The sequence below is a fragment of the Poeciliopsis prolifica genome, unplaced genomic scaffold (assembly GCF_027474105.1).
Source record: "Poeciliopsis prolifica strain line A6 unplaced genomic scaffold, Auburn_PproV2 SCAFFOLD032, whole genome shotgun sequence".
Classification (NCBI taxonomy): domain Eukaryota; kingdom Metazoa; phylum Chordata; class Actinopteri; order Cyprinodontiformes; family Poeciliidae; genus Poeciliopsis; species Poeciliopsis prolifica.
Window position 1 is genome coordinate 5,688,941 of NW_026562407.1, and position 25,987 is coordinate 5,714,927.

The following is a 25,987-nucleotide window of genomic DNA, read 5'->3' on the forward strand; positions in this document are numbered from 1 at the left end:
GTGATTAAAAAAGAGAATTCAAAATCTGGAAAACATTCACGCCAGTTGAATATTTTTTCATAAGGATTGCGCATCAAATTAAAATCACAAGGTTTATATTCACAGATTATTTCTGAAAAGACGAGAATTAGATGCTCACAAATTCAAGACAGCTACTACATGTTGAACTCCTGTTTGTCAATGTTCTCTTGGCCTTTGATTTGACTTTCCCAAACTTCTCTGCTCACCTCCTGTCTTCTGCAGATGCCTTTTGTCAGAATCTTGTCCACACCCTGGAGGGCACACCTGGTCTGCGTTACATTTGGACCACCTTCAAGCCATTATTGCAAGGGAAGGTCCTCTACGCACCTGATACACCTGCTGCTCGCCTCCTGGTGAAGGAAGTAGGTTCGGAACAAAAAGAGAGAGAGAGAAAAAAATCATGTTATGCATCTTACATAGCTGGAAATCAGTATATATATTCAAATATGTTATTTGGTGCATAGTTAATTCTAACTAGAGAATACTTTCAATTTGTATAAAGCATGGATGTCACACTTCACAAATGGGGCTGAAGAAAAAAAGAATGTAATATGTAGACTTGAGGCCTTTTTAATGAACGTTTTATCATTTCATGACATGATTTTTCTCCAAGAGATCAGCATAATTTCAGGCGAAACAAACTCAATGTGAAGGGTGAATTTTCCACAGTGATTGTATAATGAGGGCGTGCAGCTTCACAGCCACAGCCCCGGTGCTCTACTCAAGCCGACCCTTTTCACACCACACACTAAATGCTTACAAGTCAGTGTTATAGAGCAAAAACAAGAATTTACTTCCACCCCCTGGGAGGTTTGGGGGTCAGAGGCAGGATAAGAAGTGGTTGTGGAAGGAGGTTTTAGTGGAGTCGCAATGTAATGAGTTCCTCCTGAGAGTGAAATTGTAGAGCACTATAATGTATATGTTGGCCTAACATGAACATAAGTCTTAGTGCCTCCCATTGAGAGGAAGGAAGGGTGAGTTGGAGTTTGTTTTGCTAAACATTGTTTGTTCCTTGTTTTTTTTGTGTGTGTTTTGTTTTTTGTTCCAGGCAAACAGCACTTTCAACTCTCTTGCCATGTTAAAGGAGCTGGCAGACTCTTGGAATGAACTTGGCCCACGAGTCTGGGATTTTCTGCAGAATAGCCCTCAAGTCAACACGTTGCGGGTGAGGCTCAACGAAGCAGATCCTCACAGAATTACCGCTGTTTTATTTGTTTTTTTTATTATTTTGCTTAGGTTATCTGAAAGGTTTTCTTTGTAATTTCAAGGTAAAAGAAAAAAAAGTGTAAGTTTTTCACATGGTAAAAAAAGTTTTGGTTTTCTGTAATGCCTCTTATATTGGTATTAGCTGATAAATTATGCATCTATTTATTGTATATACCTGCTTGTCTCTGTAGGGTGCCTGTCTCCAGCAGTCATTGCTAGTCCAGCAAAACACAGCAAAATGATGCGCACAAGCTGTTTTGACGTTATTATGTGCATAAAAGAAAAATCCATACAGCCGTGCATACAAAAACTAATACTTACAGAGAAATAATAGCCATTATTATTTTAAAGTAATTCAGATCTTTATTTGTTAGATTGATTTAGCAATAGATATGCTGACCTCTAAGTTCTAGATTTAGAACAATTGCGGCACTAAAAAATGTAGCTGTGCTCATAATTATTAAAACTATAAATCTGTAGTGTTTTATATTCCAAATCACAAGATGTGTTTTTTTAAAGGATGAGAGTATTCAGGCTGATTCTTCCTGGGGCCAGGAAGCACAGTGCCTGACAGCTGACTGAAGGAACAGCTGTGCAGAATGAGAGTAACTAATATAAGGTTCAGGAGGCAGGATGAAACTAAGCACTGTTTCTGGTATCTCATTAAAAGGAGCTGCATGAAGAAAATTTTTAGATGTTATACAAGTGTCTTAGCCTGTTGTAAACCGTAAAGCTGAAGATCTCTCCACACCAAATAGCAGTCTGTGGATGCCTGAAGCAGACAGTTTTAAATGACCAATTTACACTGCAAAAACCTGACTACTTTAGTCTGCAATAGGTTGTCTTGGCATTTAGTCCCATCAAATTATAGAGGAAAATTACCAAGCAGTTGCTTGCTTCAGCAGCGATGTAAAAAAGGATGCACAAAAAGGGCATAGGGCACTTCAGTTTTTGCTGAGCCTCGTGTGCTTGGAAGTGCAGGCCTGTGCCTTGCTTTGTTTTATTTTTTACTCGACACACATTCACAATCCAGTGTCTCACATGAGGCCGAGTCTGACACTAACAACAACCCAGGGATCAAAAGATGAGCAGGATCAATTTTAGCAGCCTGCGCTGCACTGTCTACAGCTCGCTCTCTCCTGTAGGCCCTACTTCTGCAGTTCAGTCAAAAATAATGAACAAGTTGTCTCAGAAAATTGTTCATATCAGCAGTTGTGCTCCACTCCAGCCCACGGGATGAAATTCTTTCATTCTTAGGAAGTATAAAGGCTGTCCTTTGAGAGGAAATGGGAATTACTTAACAAACATCGTCAGTCAGAGGATTACATAGACTCAACATTGGCATACATTTGGTAATTAGGCATTTTACTTATCCATTTAAATCATTCTTTTTGCAGAAAAAACCCCACAAGAATAGAGTGCACAAGTTTGAATTAATTGTAGACTGTAATATAGTAGTTGCTATATAATTTGACACTTGGTCAAATTATATAAAAGCTGATATTTATATACACGGGATCCTGTATTTGTGGGGGGTTTGGGTCCACAGCTGCCTGAAGAGGTCTTTAAATCTCCTCAAAAATACTTATAACTGCCTAGTTGTGTTTTATGTCACAATTGGGAATTGTTTTGGCACAGAAACTAACATCTACCGTATTAAAATCAATCAATCAAATTTGATTTGTATAAATTGATTTGTATAAAGCACATTTCAGCAGCAAGGCATTTCAAAGAGCTTTACATCATAAACACAAAGTCATGCAACATTGAATCAACAGTTAAAATATTACATTATGTCAAGTCCCGTCATACATTTCGAATTCAATTCTAAAGAAGTGGCTTTTTAGTCAAGATTTAAACTCACTCAGTGTTTCAGCTGGAAGTTTGTTCCAGAGTTGTGGTACAAACTCTGGAACAAAGTTTGTACCAGATCCTCGTTTGGATCTGGTTCTGGTTATGCAGAGCAGACCAGAACCAGAAGACTTGAGAGGTTTGGAAGGTTGATACAACAACAATAGACCTTTAAGGTATTGTGGTGCTAAGCCATTCAGTGATTTATAAACTAAAAATAATATTTTTAAAGTGTACTCTCTGAGCGATAGGGAGCCAGTGTTGGGACTTTGAAACTGGTCTTATGTGCTCTATCTTCCTGGTTTTAGTGAGAACGCAAGCAGCAGTGTTCTGGATCTGCTGCAGCTGTTTGATTGATTTGTTGCCAGGCCTGTGAAGACGCTGTTGCAGTAATCAGTGCAACTAAAGATAAACGCATGGATGAGTTTCTGTAGATCTGGCTGAGATATAAGTCCTCTAATCCTACAATACTACAACTTCCATTTTTTCCCACTCTGCGTTGCATCTTATCTGCAGCAAAGAAAATGAATACCGTTTATAGATTGGCTGAATTGTGAACATTATTCTCATTAAAGGCATCAACATTTATGTTGGCACAACAAAACCTTTTCTTTTTCTATCAAAGTAGGAAAGGAAAAACCACTAAAATTATGCAGTTGTTACAAGGATTGGCAAATTTTTCTGTGAAAAAAAAAACTAAGCAAAAAACTAAAATAAGAGGTGGGAGAATGAAGCTGCAGGTTAACACATACATGCTGTGTGCATCAATTTACAGCACCTTCTGTTGGGTACGAAAACCGAGGGAGAAAAGTAATTATGGATAAGTGCAGGATAATTCTCATCCTGGCGGAGGGGATTATCCAGCAGAAATAAAGGTTGCAGACTCTTCGCCACCACTTCTCTTTCCTCCTCCTCTCTTGCTCTTTGTTTGCCTCTCGCTGTATTTCCTTGACACTGACATTACTCCGGTGTCACTCCAAATGAGCTTATAGGCAGCTGGAGGGAAGCAAACATCGGGAGCTCCATATAGCAAGGGTATTCATTACCCTAGCCCTAACCTTTACACAAATGGACCTGGAATCCTCCTTTGTCTTCATTTTCTCCCAGCCCGGCTTTTTGCCCACCGCTCACTATGAAACTTGTGGCTTTCAAAGGTTCGTCATCTGTAGAGGTCTCTCAAGGTTACAGGCTGCTGTTTTACTCCAGTATCTCCAACCATGCGACTAGAGTAGGGATGAAATATCTCATGTCTCATCAGACATGATAAAATAAACATAACGAGACATACATTTGAATCATGGTAATGCATTCAAACATGTCACAAAGCATGTGACTCGGAGGTAGCCAGTGGTGCCATAGAATGGCCAGGACCACTGTCTGCAAACATCCACTCTGGTGCATCCTTTTAGAGACCTTTTGACCTTGGAAAATTGTACAGCCATCATGCGGATCAAAGGTTTACATTTCTTTTAGGAAGAAAAGCAAACCCATTTGACTTTGTCACTGGAAGACAGTCTCATGACAAATAAGTTCATTTAACACTTGACCTGGGAGGTCAAACTGTGCATCTACAACAATTTTGGTTCAAATGCCGCAGAACATTAAGCGGTGGACAACCCGTTCAGACACAAACTTCAGCTGAACAAACACTTTAACAGCTACGCTCCGTCATGTAGAAGTGCACAGCACTTCTACATGACATAAACCCATGAGATAAAGAAAGTAAAGGTACAAACTCTTTTGATGCTAGACTCTATGCCTTTCCACAAATTAAAGTGATCTTTAATTCAATTGTAACATACAAACAATACTTATTTGGCAAAGATGTAGAAAAAATAGAGTACAGCCCATGACTTGAAGGGTTGTGACCCACTTTAGCATCAATGATTTGCAGTCGTTGTGCTTTCTTCGACTATCTGTCTTAAACATCATTCTTTCTTTGAATTATGAAATTCTTTTGTTGAATTGCTTCAGTTCCTTAAGTTTTGTGAACATTTGTTTCATCACAGTACCTTTCAGGTCCTATCACAATTTTATTCATGTAGAGGTCTAATCATTACCACTCTACCACTGTGCTTCACTGTTTGTTCAGGTGCTACATCAGGTTTCTTTGTACTGCCTTTTTTTTTTTTTTTTTTTTTTTTAGAAATAAGGCCTTCATTTGGCATTCTCATCTAGAAATGTTTTGTCTTTTAGATTAAATAATTTAAGAACCTAGTTAAAACAAAACAATTTTATTATGTCCTAATGCATTAAATCCTGAACTTGGATGTCAGACCATGACGACAAACAATTTTAATCATAATTCCACATCTGTGAAGATGAACATTTATTTGGATGTTGCGTGTTTTTAATGTATCGGCCACAATAAAAGCTAAGATGTATTTGCCTTTTATTCCTAAAGGTTACATAGCAGAAACATTATTTCATGTGACACTCTGTTTTTAGGTGTGGCATAATGTCATGAGAAGTGTTGACGATGAAATGCCACTGAGCACAGTTGGCAGAAGATGTCACGTCAGGATTTAGCGCAACAGATGACCAGTGCTCAGCTGACGTTCAGCTCAGTTTCTACACCAGATCCCCCTCCCTATAAGTTTCTTTCACGTTCTCTCGCAGAGGCCTAATTGTAATGGCTTTAATGATTGTCCGGCAGCAATAGTCCCTTCATTTTATATGAAATATGTATAGCACTTGGGGAGGAGGAAGGAAATGGTTATGGCTTGTAAGTGAAGGGCATCACTTTTAAACTAAAAAGGTGGGAGTAGAATGAATGCATTCTTCAAGAACTTTTGTATGAGGGACATTTAAATGTCTATATTACTGCTGCACTTGTTCCCATTCTCAGCCGCATATAAGCTTTGCTAATTTGTTGCATCACTGAAGCAGTTCCATCCTTTTATGTCAGGTTTAGAAGAGACGATGCACATGTTTTCCCCTAATGAAATAATTGTTTATGGGTTCTCAATATGCTACAAGATTTGAATAGGATTTATTTCTACTCTGAAAAATTTGTATAACTTTTTGCATTTTGCTTACACAGTTGATTGTTGTTCAGATCTATTGACTATGTCAATAAGTTTAGAATTTTTATTGAAAGAGCATACTCAAAAAGATTTTTGAGCTTGAAAAGTTGTCTTGAACCCACTAAAAAGTTAATTCCAGCCCTACTTAAATCTGACCTGCCTTACCCTTCATTAGAATATTTTCCCACAGTATCAGACCCCATTACTCCCCCTTTAATTCAATTTTTTCTTCTCACTGCCGTTTTTGTGCTTATAACAACTGAAAGCTGCAGGCTAATCACATACATCTTCTTGGTGTCAAAATCAGACTCTGGTGGCAAATCCCATATTTGCTGCTGCCCTCAACCAGCGCCTCATTGGAACAGGATGGACAGCTGAGCTGCTGGAGAACTTCCTGTACAATGGCGCTCCAGAAGACCGTCCACCTGGCATGCCACCCTACGACTGGCGGGATGTTTACAACTCCACCACTGAAATCCTGAAGCTCCTCTCCAAGTTTATGAATGTATGTAATATAGCTATGTCTTTTTTCTTTTTTTTTGTGCACAGCACTTTACATTTTAGAGATTTCTCTGCTATTTAGGTTTTGAAACTCAATTCTTTTCATTAAATTTGCTGAGCATTTTATTGCTCTTCCATCTTTGCTCTAGTTGAGTCTTTCCTCTTTAAGTCATTTATTTGATATTTGATTTATATTATTCTTGACATTTTTCTTGGTTGGAGTTGATGCTGGAAAACGGCTGACGCAATAGGTTAGTTTGGTAGCATAAATACAGAAAACCTCCCCACTGAATATATCCCTGTACTCACAACATTACAACCTCTTATGTCATTCTGAGCTTTTCCCCTGCAGGGCAATCAAGAAAGCTCCGGCCTGTTTGGGCTCGGACACGATGACTCAGAGGGAGTCCTGTGCTGTTTGGCATCTGGATATTGGTGGCTGAAAGTCATGCTTCTTTGAGTTTGCAGCATTGAGCCTGTTTTCGTCAGCCTTGTGTGCTTTTCTGTCCAGGCTTGATCGGATTGAGATCTAGAGAGTTTTAGTTTGGATCAATGCCTATGGGTTCATTAGTGTTTTAAACCCTTTCCTGAGCAGTCTTTTGTGATATGCTGGGAGATTATACTTCCATTACCATTGTTCTTTTTGCCATAGCAGAGTTGTTATTACAAGACACAAGAGATTTAGGTTTTTTCAAGGCATCCTCATGAACAGTAAAAAACAGGTTATCCCAATGTGAGGTTTTCCATTTGTAATGTTGGTGTATTAGTCAATTGAGATAGTTACTTTCTATAGCTGGTTGGAATTGTAGTGATCTAACATAATTTACTAGATCGAGTAACTAAAGTAGAAGCTCACTGCTGAAAAGCATACAGTATTTTTCATTCCCGTGTGTCCACAGGCCACAGAAGTGCAGGACGGATGCAGTTGTACAACAGCAGCAATTAAAGTGATTTTGTAGTCTGCATTGCAGGCACCAATAGATAAAGTTTTAAAAAATAAATAGGCATGGAGTCAGTAAGCACACTGCAGTCATCTTTGTTTGTTTTTGATGCATTATGAAGAAGTGGTTGCTAAATAATTAAAAATAAATCTGTGAGGGACGCGGATGTCGAAACACAGTAAAACAGTGGTCACAGTAGTAGTTTTTAGATATCCTTTGGATCACCAGATAAAATAAAATGTTTTAATTAATGACACATTTGAAGAAATTTTTAATCACAGTGTTGCTGCTTACTGACAGTTTCAAGCAGTAACGTGGCACTTTTACCCTCTGTAAAGTCAAAAAACTTTGTACTAAGATTATTTGAGGCTGTAGCATCAGCTTCCTTATCAGCATGATTTCTCTTTTTCTCAGTCTTGAGAGAAGACGGAATCTTTTGGATCAGTCATGTATCTCTAAATAATTGTCGGTTTACTTTAATTTATCTCTGAATCTTTTGTTCACAACTGTCTCATCTGTCATCTGCCAGAACATCAGGGGTGCCACAATTTGTTAGCTGGGTGCGTTAAATCTAACATGTCCTTGTTTAGCACAGTACTTTATTGTTTTCCAGCTCTTTTGTTGCAGGATCTATTCACTGCTATTGTTCAAACCAAAATCAAGGCTGCAGCTTCTTGAAATATCCCTCCATCTCTCTGCTTTTGTCCTTTTCCTCCTTTTGTGGAGGACAACCTGAAGAGGATTAGTGTGCTTGCTCATTAAACTCTACCTCTGACTTAACAACCTATCAAGGTCTGTCACCGTAACACATCTATGATAATCATATAATGAAAGCACTGTCATAGAGAAGACTGAAATAAATGTGAAAGGCCATTAAACAGGCTTCTGTGTGTAAAAATACACACATAATATGGTTGACAGTGATATATTGACAGTCTATAGCAGTAGATTTTTTTTCTGTCTCTTTTTTCTGTGGAGCCAAAATATAAACACACTCATAATAATTCACCAGCAGGTAACATGGTAGTGTAACTCCCTGTGGTATGCCGAACATAACACTGTAATCTGTTTTCTTAGTTGATTTTGTTTTCAGTCCAAACACATAACAGAACTATTCTAACATATTTTCTAGCTTTGTTCACTCCAGTGGATACATGCATATTTATTGAAATTACATTTTTTTTAATAAGCAAGGGAATAAGTTGACGTAAAATTGTAAAATTATCCTTCATAAAACTCCATATTTAGTCAAAATATGAAAAGCATCAGACCAACATGGAAAGTCATTTTGCTTAATGGATCTTTAGAGCAAAGTGGAATGCTAAAACAATAGGCAGCGCTTAAAGTGTACGGACAAGAGAAGATTAAAGCACTTTGCCGACATCTAACATAAGTAACAATTTTTCTGTGAAATTACAACTAAAGACTCAAATCCCAGCATAAGCCTGCTTTAAACTTCTCTAAAAGTTTAACTCTAATCCATGTGTTGTGTTTCTTGGTCTTAATGATGCTACGAGGCATTCACAGAACAGCTGAATTTATGGGATTAAATTAAACTAGGGTTGACTTTATTTACTATGTGATTTTTGAAAACCCTAACACCTAATTTAATTTTGGGGTGTCAGAGTAAAGGAGGTTTAATATAATGCATAGCACACTTTTCAGAATTGTTGATTAAGACTGCTGCTGTACTAGTTCACAATTTGTTTCAAATGTAATCTTACTGTTTAAAATGTTGATTTGTTGAAGGGTTTTTAACTTCTAAGCATGGTCACATTTTGGCAGTAGGTGGTGATAATATCAACATTATTAAAAAAAATAATGAAAGAATTCAAGAACATCCTGAGCCTCGCTAAACAGTTGCCTCATTAGCCGGGGTTATGTTTTTATCTTGTTTTTCAAATGCCCACTCCTCTCACCTCCATTTTCAGTAGCATGGACATTTTGTGCATGTTAATGGAGGGCTATGGTCATGTACTTACTTTATTTAAAGGGTTTGTCTAACCAATGTGAACAGCAGAAATGTAAGCACAATATTGCTGTACATCATCCTGCAGAATAACGACAAATATCCTTCAAAATAAAAGAGTTGGCCAAACTTAAACATATACAAAATTCCCCTAAATTTATGCCTAATTGCACATTTAAAAGCAGTGAATGAAATTACTTCTCCCATCCTCTTTCTATTTTGTTAAAACCATATTGAGTTTTTGGTGGAGCAGATAAAATAATAATTGCCACTGCATAATTTGCATCCCTGGGAATAAACTCAATTAGTTACTACTAATAACACTGGTCTGATGCTCACAGAGATTGATACACTGCTTCAAATGAATGCTTTTTTTAATAGAATAATATTCAGTATCAGTCATTGTATGAGCACTGGAGTTTTTTTTTTCCTCACGAGTATACAAGTTTAAAGGATAAACAGCAGATGCGATGGTTCTCACTTGCACGGTCTCTCGACTAGAACATTGGCTGTAACTCATCCGGTGTTTGTGTATCTCAAGAAATACTTTAAATTAGCAGCCATGTTGCAGCTATGTCTAAACAACTGCGTGTGTGGGTTCGAAGAGAAAAGCCGAGCTCTCAGCGTGGTCTGGCCTTTGTTTTTTTGTTTTATCAAGCTGAAGTCAGATTAATGACATAATTTTGCTGAAATTTGGCTGCTAGCCCAGTGGTCATTGAAAGAAAGCTATATAAAATTCATAAACATCGAGTTTGTGCCCTCGAGGAGCATCTTGGCTGTTTGGACTGAGGTTAACAAAGAATGGTGCTTATGTTCCAACATGACAAAAGAACAAAGTAAACAGACTGGAGAGGCTCTGAGGGATTTGTAAATGCAATAGATGTAAATTTTCTGGCGTGTAGGAATGTTTCTCCTACACGCCTATGGTCCCTGAGGCCCTGCTCCCTCTTTAGGAGGTGAATAGGGTCAGTTTCATAGAAAAATGTTTTACACACTGAAAACACCTTCTGTGGTCTATTCTAGTATTGAGTATCATTGTATAACTTGTTATTCAAAGACTAATGGTGGCAATAATCCCTCAGAAGGAAATGTTTAATCAAATTAACAAAGAAAATAAGATGTGTCTTTAGTTTTAGCAAAATCAAAATGTGGCTAATTGATGTCTGATCCAGTTTAAATATTTTTATAGTTGATCCAGTGCCTAAAACAAGGCTGCCTTTTTGTACTTAGACTGAATTGGCCCAAGATTTTTCGGCTAAAAAAAAAAGTCAAATTTTTATGTTTTCTCTGTTAAAGACGAGAAATTAAAAATAAAATGTCCATGGATGTTTTGGTTTTAGTGGTGTATAAATCACGGAGGTAATATCATATTGACTTTCAGTCACTATCTCTTTTAAATTAAGTATTACACTATTGCGTTCGAGTACAAACTGACAACTTCTGAATATACTCACTGGAATAGAGACAGTACTGGAAAAAACATCTGTATGCTACCATAACTGACTTAACACTATAGCAGATATTCCTCTTTCAGCAGCATTTTACCCAATGAAAACATCCACTTATCATGGGAAGGCTTAGATCAATGCATTTTGATGTGTTCGAATGGCCCAGTCAAATCCCAGATGTTCTGCAGTACGCAGAAGCTGGTACCAGCATTATTCAGCAGCACATTTTCTTCGCTACATTTTTCTCAGCCATTATCCAAACTTTTGGCCCATCCAACTCTTCAGTTCCCTGTTATCCTCTCTATTATGTACAGAACAAATGGAGTAGCTGTAATATTTTCTGCCATTGCTTGATATAGAATGCAGGCTGCTGGGGGGGAAGAAATGATAAAACTATTGCAGCACTGAGATGCGTGGACATCTGTCAGGTGTGGCTGCCTCCCAGGATGGCTAGCTCATTATCGTCTCGTGAAACGAGGGGACAAGACTGCAGAACAGGGGAGTGTTACTAAGCCTGTATCTCATTTGCCCGTCTCTACTGAAGCCCAAAACATGTTCCCACCCCCCTGGCAGCTCCGGATAATTTGAACTACACTCTGTGTGGTTTAGTCAATAGCTGCGTGAATAGCTTTTTTTCCTCCTAAAAATCCATCTGCTGCTCTTCTAATGAGGTTATTCCTGCCTCAGCTTTATTCCCTCGTGTGAAATCCAGAAGTTTGAATAAAAAGACAACCATTCTCTGAAAAATACAGGGGTAATACTAAAGTAAGAAATGTTTTTTTTTTTCTTTTTGGTTTTCTCTGATTTGTTGACAGTGTCTTGATCTGAATAAGTTTGAAGCAGCCGCGACAGAAACCCATCTGGTGAACAAAGCCTTGGAGCATCTCAAAAACGACACATTCTGGGCTGGAGTTGTCTTTGCGAACCTCCATCCAAACTCAAGTCACATCCCTCCTTATGTGAAGTACAAAATCCGGATGGACATTGATGAGGTGGAGCGCACCAACAAATTGGAATCAAGGTATGGGCTTCTCTTACGACCTCTTCCTTTATCTGCTATTGCTTCTAACATTTTTCACAGGACTTCATCATAAAAGTAAGTGTATGTTGTTTCCAATTTACCCAGTCTTATAAGTTGTAGGAAGGTCTTTGCATGCAGCCACACTGTTCAGGTCACATTGAGATGACATTTATAGATTTCATCACTAGTAGCAATATGCTTACAAATAGTTTGCAAAGTATAAACGATCAAAAGTAGGAATGTAATGGTTATTTCATACACAAAAGACAAGTTGGATGCTGAGGTGTGACTTGATAAATCCTAAACTGTCCACTGCAGTTTTAAATGTAGGAGGTGTCCTAGTGATATTTCTGACTGTGAACTGACACATTCTGATTTCTGTGTAAGGAATTGTTTGGGAGGGCCTAGGTACTGACAGTGAAACATGATGGCATCTATACATAGCCATGAAACAGAAGGACAATAATAATATTAAATATTGAGGTTGGAGTGCAAGAGCCACATGAACTAATAATAAAAAATATGGTATAGCCGTGGAAAGGAAAATGCAAGAAAACCGAGGGAGGAGACTAAAGGAGCTGAACTGAGGCTCAAAGAATTAAAGGTAAAAAGACTGAGAGTAAGAGCTAAATGCAAAAGTACAGGAAACAGAGCACAAGAATAAATAAAAATACAATGCATAAAGAAATTACACAACAATAATAGAGAAAGTGCAGAATATATTAAGACCTACGAAACATGAGTAGCTAATAGGAAAAAAATCAAAACCCAAAAAAAGCCCCAAACCCAAAAACCCAAGGAACATAGCACTAAAATGCCGCTTTGGGAAGAAGTTACATCGCTCTCATCTCAACTACCTCACTTTTTATATTTATGATTTCTGGTCCCAAAACATTAAAACAGAATAGGTTTTTTGTTAATTTTGACTGCATTTTAAAAGAATTTGATGGGGAAAAAAATTCTTATTAATACAGAAACCTTCTGTAGTTTTCTGACTTACCGTTTGTTAATAAGAGAACTGATGTTAGCCAGTTCTATCTATTATAGATCCAAATATTTCTGCAATGGTTAACTTTTTCTTTAATAAAGAAGATCAAGATTTAATTCAGAGGAGGAGGATTTATGTTCGACACCAGTTTTTTTTTTTTCTTTTCAGAATAAGCTATTTATTTTACTAATGACTTTCAAAATGGTCAGGATAGACGCCTTGCTGCTCAGTTTGTGGTTTACTTGCCTTCATTGTCTGACTTTCTTTTTAATAAGGTCATGGTCTCCTGGAGCCAGGGACAACTCCTTTAACGACTTGCGCTACATCTGGGGAGGCTTTGCCTACCTGCAGGACATGATCGACCACGCTATTATACAGCTGCAAACATCAAAGTCTCAGCCACTTGGTGTTTTTGTCCAGCAAATCCCGTACCCTTGCTTTGTTGATGATGCGTGAGTACAAATGCTTTTCTCTATTACCATACGTGTGTGATTGGAGGTAGAAGAAGTAGGTTTTCAAGAGATACCACTTTATCCATGTTCCACATGGTTAAATGATGGAGTAGTCACCTACACACTTTTAGATTTCCCTGCTGAAAAAACTATTTCAGTTTATCTATCATATTTTTTCTTTAATACATTTGCTGTTATGCTTGTGTCCTATAGCATATATCGAAAGAAAAGAGGGAATTTGGTTAAAAATAGAGGGTCAGCAAGGGAGGTAGAATCTAAGAAGACAGAAAAATAGCCAGAATAAATTAAAAGTAGTGATTTTAGCCAAACCACAGAAAGTTTTCTTATAATTTGGTTGTGTTTAATTATTTAACATACCAGTCAGAGTTTCAATGCTTTCTACAATCTCATTCTCTCCCAAGTGCACTTTTGTCAATTTCTTTATTTCAAAATAAATTATTTCTTCTTTCAAATAAAGTGTACTGTATTTTCCGGACTATAAGTCGCTCCGGAGTATAAGTCGCACCAGCCATAAAGTGCATAATAAAGAAGAAAAATACATGTATACGTCGCACCGGAGTATCAGTTACATTTTTGAAGGAAATTCATTTGATTTAATCCAACACCAAGAACAGACATGTCATCTTGAAAGGCAATAAAAATAGAATTGAGGCAACAACAGGCTGAATAAATGTACGGTATGCTAACGTTACATGACAGACAGCGAACTGAGAACGTGCCTGGTATGTTAGCATATTTAGAGTTATTCAGATAACTATAGCATAAATAACATGCTGACAAGTTTACCAAACCATCTGTGTCATTCCAAATCACTAAACGCAATGATATATAGAAGTCTTCGTCCTTGATGTCTTTAAACAACTCTGCTAACACCGAAAGTAGAATAACACAGGCCTACAGCGCTCTCTTGCGGTTTACTGTGAAAATAACATTTGTCATGATATAATGATGTGTTAACTTCCAGACATAAGTCGCTCCGGAGTATAAGTCGCACCCCTGGCCAAACTATGAAATAAGCTGCGATTTATAATCCGGAAAATACGGTAATACCTGACAACGTTAATCTGAGTCTGTCAAACACGAAGAAAACTATGAACTCAGCTCTCCACCAGAAAATAGGGAAGAATTTCTGACCATCAGCTCATGACCTTATTCAAAATGTATACAGTTTTAGAAATTAGAATATGCCACAATTACTTCACGGTTTGATAGCAGTTGTTGAAGTCAAGGTTGCCTCAACTAGTTGTGCTTCATTTGAATAGTGTATTTCTTACTAAGTGAAATTATGATTTGAAAAATCTTAAAATTGGATCATTTTGAATTTGGCAAGGCTGTCTTTGGTTGGGAAGATTTGTTTGATCTGAAACATTTAACAGTGACCAATAAAAAAAAAAAAACTATAAGGGAACGAATAGGTGAAAGACAAAAATGTGAAGGTTAAACCCTTGTAGAGTTGATTAATTTTTCTTTTAATATTTTGTATGTGTTGAATCATTTTACTTTACTACCTTTATTTACTTTAGTAATACATGTCCTCCTGTTTTTCTGAGGTATAAATATGATGTGACACAGTGGTCAACTTTCCTTAGGTTCCCTTCAAAATGGGAAAGACAAAACTCATAACATTCAAGTAAGAAAGAGCTCTTTCCCAGATGTACAATCAAATAAATAACTGGAATGTTTAAAACAGAAAGGGCAGTAACATTCAGCATCAAATAGTTGAAATGGCTTCCAACCATGCAGTGTTATCTCCATAAATAAGAAAAAACAGGCGTTGTAATCAATAAGTTGGACAATTGTAATAAACATTCTGAATCAATTATGTATTGTTTCTCGCTACACAAAAATTAAACCAGCAAGGTGGATATTGGTAGATTTTTGTATGAATACATTTAACTCAACTTCAGGTCACTTGTCTTTATACAGTTTTTAATTCTGCATGTGTGCATTGGCATTTTAAAACACAACAAATAATTCCACAAAAAGCTGTCTTACACCTTTCCAGAGATCAGCTCTTTGCCTGTCCAGAGATTTGGGCAATGTTTTTAAATTATTAACATTCAAACATACCCTTTTAGTTCTAAATTATTCATAATGACAGCACAGAAAGGAAGACACAGAAAGCCATGTTGTGGAAAAACTGTTTTTAGCCTAAATTATTTTACCAATATGGAATAGAAGAGATATTTTGACGTTTTAGATGTGTTAGTCCATTTCTCGTTTTTCTTCTCAAAAAACAAATATCTCATTTACTTTAATATGTGATTTAATGTAAAGGACAGATTTAAAAAGACAATTAACTATATTATTCCATATGGATGGAATAATACAATCTTGCTTGCTGAAAAGGGAAAGTGAACATCAACAAGTAAATTTACTAGATTAGAATGCACAGTCTAATTTTAATTTGAAATACTAAAATGGACAATTATTAAAATTACACAATCACAAAAGGGGGAATTAAATACATTACAAAATAAAAACAACGGTGATATTATTCAACAGCCACTAGTCTTATATGAGGGGACCTGCATCAAATAATCAAAGCTAATGCTTAAACTGATGCTTTTTTTGTAACTAGATATACAGTAGCATCCTGAGCAAATATATAACAGGTCAACAATTATATTGAAAATTAGAGTACCCAATATACAACCCTGAGGTACACTAGATTTCATAAATAGACTTTTTATTTGAATTAATATATGATTTTTTTCCCCTGTTATTCTGACATGACTTAATATACATTTGATTACATTAACAGAAAATGAACTATTAAGTTTATCATATGTAATTTATGCATACTGAATTGTTTTGACAGTAGCCTGAAGCAATCACATCATTGGCTTCTCAGAAACCTTATTGTGCTCTTTTTAAACTTTGTTTTTTTTTTCCTTCAAAACTTACATAAACAACATTTCCAGCATCCAAATATTCTCTACTGAACCCTAAAGCTCATTCTTGTACCTGCTTTAGCAATATTTTTCTTTTCTCCTTCCTCAGTTCCACCCTTTGCATTTTTGGCAGTGAAACACCTGAAGAACCAGAGCAATCTGGGCAGCTTCAGCAACAGCTGACCCTGTTGGCATTTTCAACATGAGATAACCAAACTGGTTTAGCTTCCAGTACCATCTCATACACACTGAGTGCAGGCCTGCAGTGGCAGCCTGGGATACAGCCAGACCCCTGCAGGGACCTGATATCACATAAATGTTCTTTTATCAGCAGCCTTTGCTCTGCTGCACGTTCCTAAATCAAAGGCATGTCTTGTTTGGATCCTGAGGTGCTGCTCCACATCAGCAGGTCTCACATGCACATAGAATTGATATGAAACAGAAACAAGCAGAGATGATCTATAGCAATTTTTTTTATACTTGTTTACAAGAACAAATTCAACTGAGAAATTCAGTTGTATACGCATAGACCATTACCTCAGATCAGCAACATGCTGAACTAATCGATACAGGTGGTCTGGAAAATTCTACGTGAAAATTTTGGAAAAATATGTCTTAACACGCAACAGAAAAAACAAACAAAAAACCCCAAACATTTTTATGGCTCCTCTAAAAATTAACTGTCATTATCAAGGTTTGTTTATTCCTGTCTAAATTCACTGAACATTTTGGGACACATTTTAACACATTCAAATAAAACTAATTCAGCTTCAGAGTTGCAGATATAAGCAGCTTATAAACAGCTGAGAATTACTTGCCACCAAAGTAATTCTCAGTGTGCAGAACTATGGCATGTCAGCGCTGTCTGAATCAACAATAAGAGCTTGTTAAAGCTTGCTGTTTATGTTCTTGTGGGACATTTTTGTGATCTCATTGCATTCACACTGAGCGATGCAATGATACTTTTTACAGTAAAAGTGGTGGGTTTGTAAGAAATTTGATGCAAAGGTTAATTGCTTTGTATCTGTTAGTTTGATAACTTCATGAGCAGGATAAAGCAACTCAATTCAACTGAAGCTGGCCAATCAATTGACAATGATAATGATCACCATGTATTCTCAAATTTACAAGATGCAAAAGGAAATGCATTTTCTCTGGGTTGCAATAATCATATGCAGAGCAACTATCTTTCTGTTAAAATGTAAATTAATGCAAGCTAAACTGTAAACTCTCTCTTTCTCTCTCTCTTGTGAAAGTTATTAAATCGTGGTGGCCCTATCTTCTACCAGGTCATATCTTATATAGTGCTAAACCATGAATTAATTTTCATTGCTCTTTTCATTCATATTTGTGATTTTTTTTTTTTTAAATGAAACACTTAAAATATTTTAGTATTCCAGATTCCAGTTAATTAAAATATATCTACAATAAAATAGCTAAGATGTAAAAACAATCTATAAGAACCACATATTTTGTAGATCTTTACATATCTACATTGGATGTTGATAGTTATGGAACCTATAACTAAGCCCTGGCATCATGTTTTATGTCAACATCAGTATTTGTGTTCAATACTAATGTCAAAGTGTTGAAGTTCAAAACAACTGCAAGTTATTTGTCATTCCGATTTTTATTGAAGAATGATCATAGTAAATCTGCTTTTAGATTTATGTTTTAATATAGCCAACATGTTCTATTCCAGTTCCATCAGCTCACCCACTTAGCTCTGCTGTTTGGTCAAATGGAGTGACTTGTGGGTCAAGTTCTTAGAGGTCACTCTGATAGAGCTTTAGATGTCTTTCGCTGCGCTTAAAAACTAGCCAGAGTTGCAGCCAGCACAGCGTCCTCCATCAATCAGCCTTTTATGGTAGAGTGGCTGAATAGAACTCTTAAGTTTAGGATGGATGACAGCTCCCATTGAGTTTGAGAACATTTAAAAGACTTTTGGAGCACCTGGTCTGGTGGGAGAAAAGTTAAAGTGTTGGAGAAGTACTTTGACAAACACATAGACTGTTCATTGCATACCTAATGCCAAACGGCAGCAGTGTCCTCCATTAAGGGTCTCTGGTGAGACAGATGGGCTGCTCAGAAGTGCAGGAAAGATAGTTTTTTTGCCCAAAACAGATTTTTATTAAGGCAAAGCAGCATGCAATCTGAAGACCATTGTAGATTTTTTTCATTTTGAGAATGAAGCATTTTATTTCAAGTTTGGAAGCGCTGAAGCAAAAGGCCTTAAGAGCAGGGAAGTCTAAAAAACTCAAAACTTTACATTTCCTCACGTTTGAAGTCAGGAGGGTTATTTGCTGAGATTCATATTCTATGAAGAAAGGCACTTTCACAAGAAGCCGGCCCTGCATCAAATGCAGACCTATTCATTGTACACAAACAAAAGCAAAGTATGCATCAAGCTTTCATCAGAAATTGGCATGCAGACATAGTAAATAGAAAAGTAATCCTCTTTCAGTTCTAAGGTTTTAAGGCTTGGGCCAAGGCAAAAACATTATCTGTTTTTTTGCCATGTTCAAAGGTTATACTAATTTAATCTGCAGCATACAAAAAACATACAATCCATACTGTCATCACTCCATACACAGAAATTAGGCCAAAATTAAAATGTTTCTGAAATAACTAAGAATCATGAGGTTGAAGAACCAGCTTAAGCAGCAATGACTTTGTTAATTTCTTAATTCGGGAAGAAGAAATTTGGAAAAACTTCTTTACAACATTGATGTGGTTCATTTAGCCTTGTGGGCAGACATCACTGGAGGTTTTCTAAAGACTTTCAATTAGACTGAAGTCTGGACACTATTTATTTTTTGTTATTTTTTTTAGTTATTTTATATAGTTTCTCACATTCTAGGAAAAGCATTTTCATTTGCTACAAAAAAATTCAAACAGTATATATTAATAAAACTAGTTTCTTTATGTTAATATTTAACTAGATGATGAAACCACATTTCTATAAAACAGAGAAAAAAATAATTATGTCTTGTGTAAGTTGTCCTATAATTGCAAAAGCAATTTGTCTACTTGGAAAATAAACAGAAATAATTCCTAATATATGATTTTTATAAGCTATTAAAAGAACCCAAATAAGAAAATACAGTCTATTTCTTTCAGTAAGTCCTTCACTTTTTTGAGCACAGAACCTAAATGGTATATTTGTTAAAAATGAGACCGGAAGCTTTTTTTTTTTTTGAAAGCGTGCAAACCTGTGAGGGAGGTGAGTCTTCTCTTTCTCGATTTATCCGTCTACCAGCTGCCCCAAATTTAGGCCAGCCTGCCAATGTTACCAGAGCCTCACAACCCACGGGCTGCCTCAGGTTTTATTACTTAAGCACCTTTGATCGATCAGCAGATGTATAATTCACGAGAGTCTTGGTGGCAAGGTTGTCGGTGTCACACACAGTGTGCATGACTGATCTCCTCCTCCTCAGGGAGAAAACAGTCACAAAAGGAGTTAACTCACACAGGACGTCAGTCGCTACAGCCTGTTTGGAGCAGATAATGCCAGAATTAGTGTTCTGACTTAATGTGCATCTTACTGCAGGCTTTCGTACGTATCAGTTAGCTATTTGTGACTGTGTATCGATTTAATTATCTCTTCAAAGAGACGATTTTATGTACGTAAGCCAGTGCTGGGTTTTGGATTCAATTGATATGGGTGTGAACGTTTAGGACACAGTGTCAAATGATCCTTTCCCTAAGCCTCTGGGATGTCTTTAGAAAAATGAGCGATTCCTTTAGGGTTGTGTAAGTGTCATCAAAAATATCATACTTTCTCCTATTATACTTTTAATGCAGCAGGACTTTTATTTCTTCCAGCTCACCATAAGCACTTTTTGTTTCGATACTATTTTGCAAAATACCACTGTTTATTGAAACCCCAGACTTAAAACTGTTTTAATATTTTTTATTTATGTTTCAATACAGATGTCTAGAATGGTAAACTTTTCCTACACTTTAGTTATAAATATTTATTCCTTCATATGCAAACTGAAATCAGTTTTATTCACAAAGCAATGAAGCATAAAAAATTATTTGCTTAACCCCAATAAATAAAAATAAATAATACAATGAAGAACAATAAAAGCAGCACATACCATAATGGCTTAATTGCAGAGCAGCAAAACCATTAAGACATTAAAGGGCAAGATGATGGTTTTACAATTTGTTATTTGGCAGCCAACTTAATATAATTTTGATATTTAACTGCAATATGGTTAATACAATGCCTTTTAACACCATATGTTAAAATATGTTAAAATAACCCAATCACCATTCATTGTTTTTAACATTAATCAGAATCTTCAGAAAGAACTAGACAAAAAAAAGACTTTTTATTTTTATTTTTTTTTCTGTGAATAAATATAAAACAAAATCTCTAAACCACATTGTCAGTTGTACTTTAACACGTTTGACTAATCCTTACAAGGGACGCCAATTATGTGGATGGTGCTGTGATTGACATGGAAAATTTCAGAGTACCACTTTAAATGTTGACTAAAGGGATGATTTATGGTAGTTTGTGGAGAAAACTGCACACGAGAAACGGATTAAAGATGCAAAATCATCCTTCTGAAAAGGAAGATTGATGCATGAGCGAACTGATCCTTAATGTCAGGAATTCAACAAGATTTGTCCAGAGTTCTAATAGAACCTAATTTCTGCACGTGCTCTGGAGATGTGCTTTCATCGGATGTTTACCGGTGTTTTCTCGATAGAAAGACCCCGTTCCTCCAGCGACAGCAGATTTTCCGTGGTTCATTCATCCTTCTATTTGTGCTGAACAGAGCTTTGCTTGCACTCCATCTCCGGTGTTTATAGATATGCAAGCATTAATGTTGAACACTTTGTCAAAGTGTATTTGATATCTCTCCTTCACTGTCTCATAAATCAAAGGAAGCACTTTATTATATTGGCAGCGTAGGAGATATTGACATGGCATTTTGGTGGCATTATGAAGCCAGTTTAATATCGCCTTATTGTGTTGTAACAGCATCAAATCGTACATCATCTCAGGCATGAGCTGAAGCACTAAATGCTCGATTGAGCTGATGCACCAACTTTATAAAGGTTAGCTCAGCGTAAAAATGAAAACACCTCCAAGGCATCGAGTCCATGAATGCGGCTCAGATTGTCTTGTTTGTTCTTTGGGAATTTAAAACTTTTATTATCTCCAAAGGGCATTTCATGTCCTTTTGACTCAATAAATGAAGACAGACATTGTGGAAGGCAGCCTTTGAGGATTTAACATTTGTTTTACATCAGTTCTGCACAGCCAAAGCTAACAAAGTCTTTCAAAGTGAAGTATCTGGAACTTATAAAAAGTTGTAACTCTACATTTCTAATTTTAAATCAAAGGCACAGCCTGGTGTTGTCCAAAGTTAGTTCAAACTGATTTGTACCTTTTAAACTTTAATCAGCAAAGTTGTTTAAATTTGCTAAATAGCAAGTTTTGTATTTCTTTCTTCAAATTCAAGGAAGCTACTAAAAGTTAATTTATTGTGTAATTAAACAGAAAACCCAGTATAGAAACAGCCTGAACTTTCCCTGTTCAAACTTCTGACTGTCTTTCTTTCTTTTTTTTATGTTTTAGCAGAAAAATGAAAGGAAATTGTTATTTTTTGTTCAGTTGTATTTAGTAGGCCAGCTGGAATGTTTCAGCAAGCACCCAGAAACTTTGTAAATGTACTTTCTGATAAACTGTTTGGCAGGTACAATTTCCATGTGTATATCCACGGTGAGTGCTCTTTGTGAAGACGGACTTCTGATATTTGGTTGCTTTCCTCAATGCCCAGCTTTATCCAGAGTATTGGAGCAATTCTACCCATGTTCCTTGTGCTGGCCTTCATGTACTCTGTGTGCATGACCATCAAAAGCCTGGTGCTGGAGAAGGAGCTGCGACTTAAGGAGGTGCTGCGCGCCGTTGGTGTTCAAAACGGCGCACTCTGGTCCGCCAGGTTCATAGAGAACATTGTTCTGCTCACAGTTCCATGTGTGCTCATAAGTGTCATGCTCAAGGTCAGTAGGATAGAGTTGCTCAATTGAAAGTATCAAAACTCAAAGCATAAAATGTGAAAGTTATCCAAGCCGTTTATAGAGCTTTTCAAAATTCACAAAGTTTGGAACCTGGAAAAAAAAATGTTGAATACGAATAAATCTCACATAGGTCATTCTGGACAAAATCTGTTTATGCTTTGTGTTTTGGTTCTCTCTCTCTCTTTGTTAATCATAACTAATTGATGAGCGTAGAATCAGATCATTATCTGCAAATCTTCTAATCAGCCATCTCCATCTAATTAATTAAGCATGTAACCAAAACTGCACTTGTGTTTTCTTCTGTTCCTGTAATCAGAGGATACAGTTGTAATTGCTCCTCTTTTATAATTTGGGAAGTGAATGTTTGCTGCTATGTGTTTTTTGTGTATGCAGAGGAAATTAATCATGTTTTTCTTACAAATAAGTTTTACACTACATGGTGCCGAAGGGAATTTGCTTTGTGAGAGTCGTAAAGACGGAGGTGGATGTGGGCTCTTGTTCAGTGGTAAACGGATGGATGGGCTGAAAAAAATCCTTTTGGAGGTTGAGATGGGACAGATCTGTCACTTATTGTTTTCTGTTCTTGTTATCTTACAAACTTACCTAAGAACAATAGTACAAAAGAGAAAGAAAAAACTCGTTTTATGTGCAATCTCCAAGTTCAGATTTTACATTGTTTATGCACATTTGTTAAAATTATGCTGAATAAATATATGCAAGACATAAATCCAAAAGTAACCAAACATTATTTACAACAATTTGAAAATGTTTTAAAAAAGTGACCCCTTTTTATAGTCTTTATTTTTTATTGAACATGTAGTATCAAATAATTTAAGGATAATTAATCTGGTTTACATTGAACACTTTTGGATTTTGCTGAAAATATGTTAATACAATATAATATTCAAGAACCCCATCAATGATGTCATTGAATATTGAGGTTGATATTTTTTCTGGTAATTAAATGAACAGCTGTTTAGGTTTTTTGCCTGCAAGCCGGCTTGATAAAAAATGGTTTTATTGTTTATCTGCTCACTTTGCTTTTGATGCACATGTCGGTGTTATTCATCTGCTTGAATAACATTTGCTTGAGATCTTTTTAGGAAATAAACACAAGCTGTTGTGCTAAAAGAAACCACGCCTCTAGTGTTCACATGGTGAAGCAGGACCCCCTTTAAATGTTGCACATCCTTCAAAAACTTCTGGTTTTGAAGGCACATTTAATGAAGTAAAAATGATGGTTATTGGGGATGAGTGTAATCAATTTAAGCAGTTTAATTGGAAAATGTGGCTGATAAATACGAAACCGATACTCGAGCAGCTGGGTTAAATGTAATTTCCCATCAGCCTAATGCGTTTGCGAGCTCTCAACAGTTTGTAAACATTAATAACAATAAATTGAGTTAGTTGCCTGCTGCGTAGGAGCCAGAGCAGTGTCTGTGCATTCAGATCACAGGCTCGTTCTAAATGATAATTTCACAGCCATTTTCAGCACATTAATAATAATTGTGAATCAAATGGTAATTATCAAACGCTGTATCTGGATAAGGTCTACCAACAAGCAGTTTAGTCACATGCACCTGGGTCCTCCGTCATTGTGCACTTGTTTTCTCTTCCATTAAAGCAGAGATAATGCTTTTACTGTCTGGCACACAGGTGGATTTATTTGCAGTGTTCCCACTCATGGCTCCCACATCAGATCAATTCAGTGAAGGAGTTGTTTGATCAACTTTCCAAATGAATCTTTTGCTGTTCCCACAATTCTGCTTGGTGGTAAATATTTTACTCCAATAACTGCATTCTAAATCCACAGTATCATCACTGAAGTGTTTAATATCTGTCAGTATAGTGAGCCAACCAACTTCTCTCACCCCTTCCACAAGCCATAATGAAAAACCTTTAATGGAAAACTCCAAGACACCACAATTACATGCTGTGTGTGAAGCAGCACACTTGATGCCATGTTCAAAGACAGAAGGAACTTTGTGTGACATTTGTGTGATAGACTTGTGTGACCCCCTCCTCACAACACCACTGGCATGGGTCTAACAAGTCATCAGTCTCCGCCACTGACCTTTCTAAACCAGACACTTCTCAGGATGAGAGTCCCAACTTGGTCAGATGCAATGTACCTTCAAAGAAATGCCATTTTTCATGTCACCTTTCTGTCAGCCACGACACAGGAGGTTGAATATGAAGCTAATAATTAGATTAATCCCTTGTTTCAATGGCGCTCCTGATGCATGATGTGGGTTGTACATGTGTTGGGTTCCATTTATCTTGGTTGTCAAATTGAGATTTTGGAATGATGAGTTTAAATGTGTTCCACCAGCAAGCTTGGTGGTGTTTCCTATTTATTCCAATATTTTGTAATAAATATTGTATTTATTACAATATTGTATTTGTTACATTTAGTAATGTGGTATCTCATTTATTAAAGCTCTTTTCTCTGAGCGACAGCTTGTTAGACACATGACTCTCCTTAGTCTTAAAGTAACTATTACATGGAAAAGGCAATGAAATGTTATCTTTTCAAAACCTTAGAGACCATCCAAAGTCTAGTTGGTTTATGTTTTTGTGTGTTCTTGTTGTGTAGTGATGGCTGCCTATTAGCGACTAAAAAAATAAAAACTATGTTGTATTTATTTCACTTTTATTCAGAATTCAACTATCAACACATTATGCTATTGGAGAAAATTAAATCACTTCTGAGTTGAAACAGAATGTGTAAACTTATTACATAAGTTTATTACTGCACACATTTATTAAAAGCTTTGTTGTTCTTTATGCTGCTAGTTTCTTATTTTAGATCTATGGTCCAAAATGTAATGCAGGTGGATACATTACATTTGTACCAAGAAATAAACACAATGATTCTATTTTCTGGTTATACTCCTTCACTTTTCAGATTCCTACGATCACTGGCGAGGTCTCTTCCCTTGTACATGACCTTAGCATGGGTTTATTCAGTGGCCATGATCGTTAAAGGCGTTGTTTCTGAGAAAGAGGCGCGGCTGAGGGAGACCGTCAGAATCATGGGCCTGAGAAACAGCATCTATTGGCTGACCTGGGCAGTTTCCAGCTTGTTGCCGCTAGCCATCAATGCTTTCCTTCTAACTCTGACACTCAAGGTGATTTAAGAATAATTTAAAATTGGCTCAGAAAGGACCTGACTCTAGTTTTGGAGAGATTAATCTTAGTAATAACAATAGCTTTATCCTAAGCAGCACTTTGACCTTGGAAGATAATTAATTTACCTCAATTGACCTTAAATGTTCTCTTTGATTTTAACAAGCTTTTACATCATGGAACTTCTCTTTAATGAGAATTAATCTTTCTCAGAAGAACCATATTCCCCAGTAGTGCAATGGTTTCTTTTAGTTAGTTACAGAAACTACAACTGCATTACTGATTTTGTTCAAAGTGAATAGAATAGAAAGCAGCTCTCGAAAATTAGAGAATGGTCCTTCAGCAAACAGGCAGAGTAAAAGCGTTGCACATTCGAAGGATATATATATATATATATATATATATATATATATATATATATATATATATATATATATATATATTATATATATACTAATGCTGTTAAATTTTTAGAAT

General features: G+C 36.4%; 1 protein-coding gene across 4 annotated transcripts in view; it reads left to right on the forward strand.

Moving 5' to 3' along the window:
* The window catches only part of LOC129373220 (phospholipid-transporting ATPase ABCA1-like), a 173,750-nt gene that overhangs the window by 35,086 nt on the left and 112,677 nt on the right, over positions 1-25,987 (forward strand). For 3 of the 4 annotated variants that reach the window (XM_055051031.1, XM_055051033.1, XM_055051034.1), the window contains 6 exons: positions 244-383; positions 1,070-1,186; positions 6,412-6,609; positions 11,779-11,984; positions 13,248-13,424; positions 22,141-22,363. In XM_055051031.1, the coding sequence (XP_054907006.1) occupies positions 244-383; positions 1,070-1,186; positions 6,412-6,609; positions 11,779-11,984; positions 13,248-13,424; positions 22,141-22,363 (1,061 nt within the window). Of the gene's footprint in view, positions 1-243; positions 384-1,069; positions 1,187-6,411; positions 6,610-11,778; positions 11,985-13,247; positions 13,425-22,140; positions 22,364-25,289; positions 25,513-25,987 lie in introns of all 4 variants that reach the window. The other variant, XM_055051032.1, reaches the window with a different exon arrangement.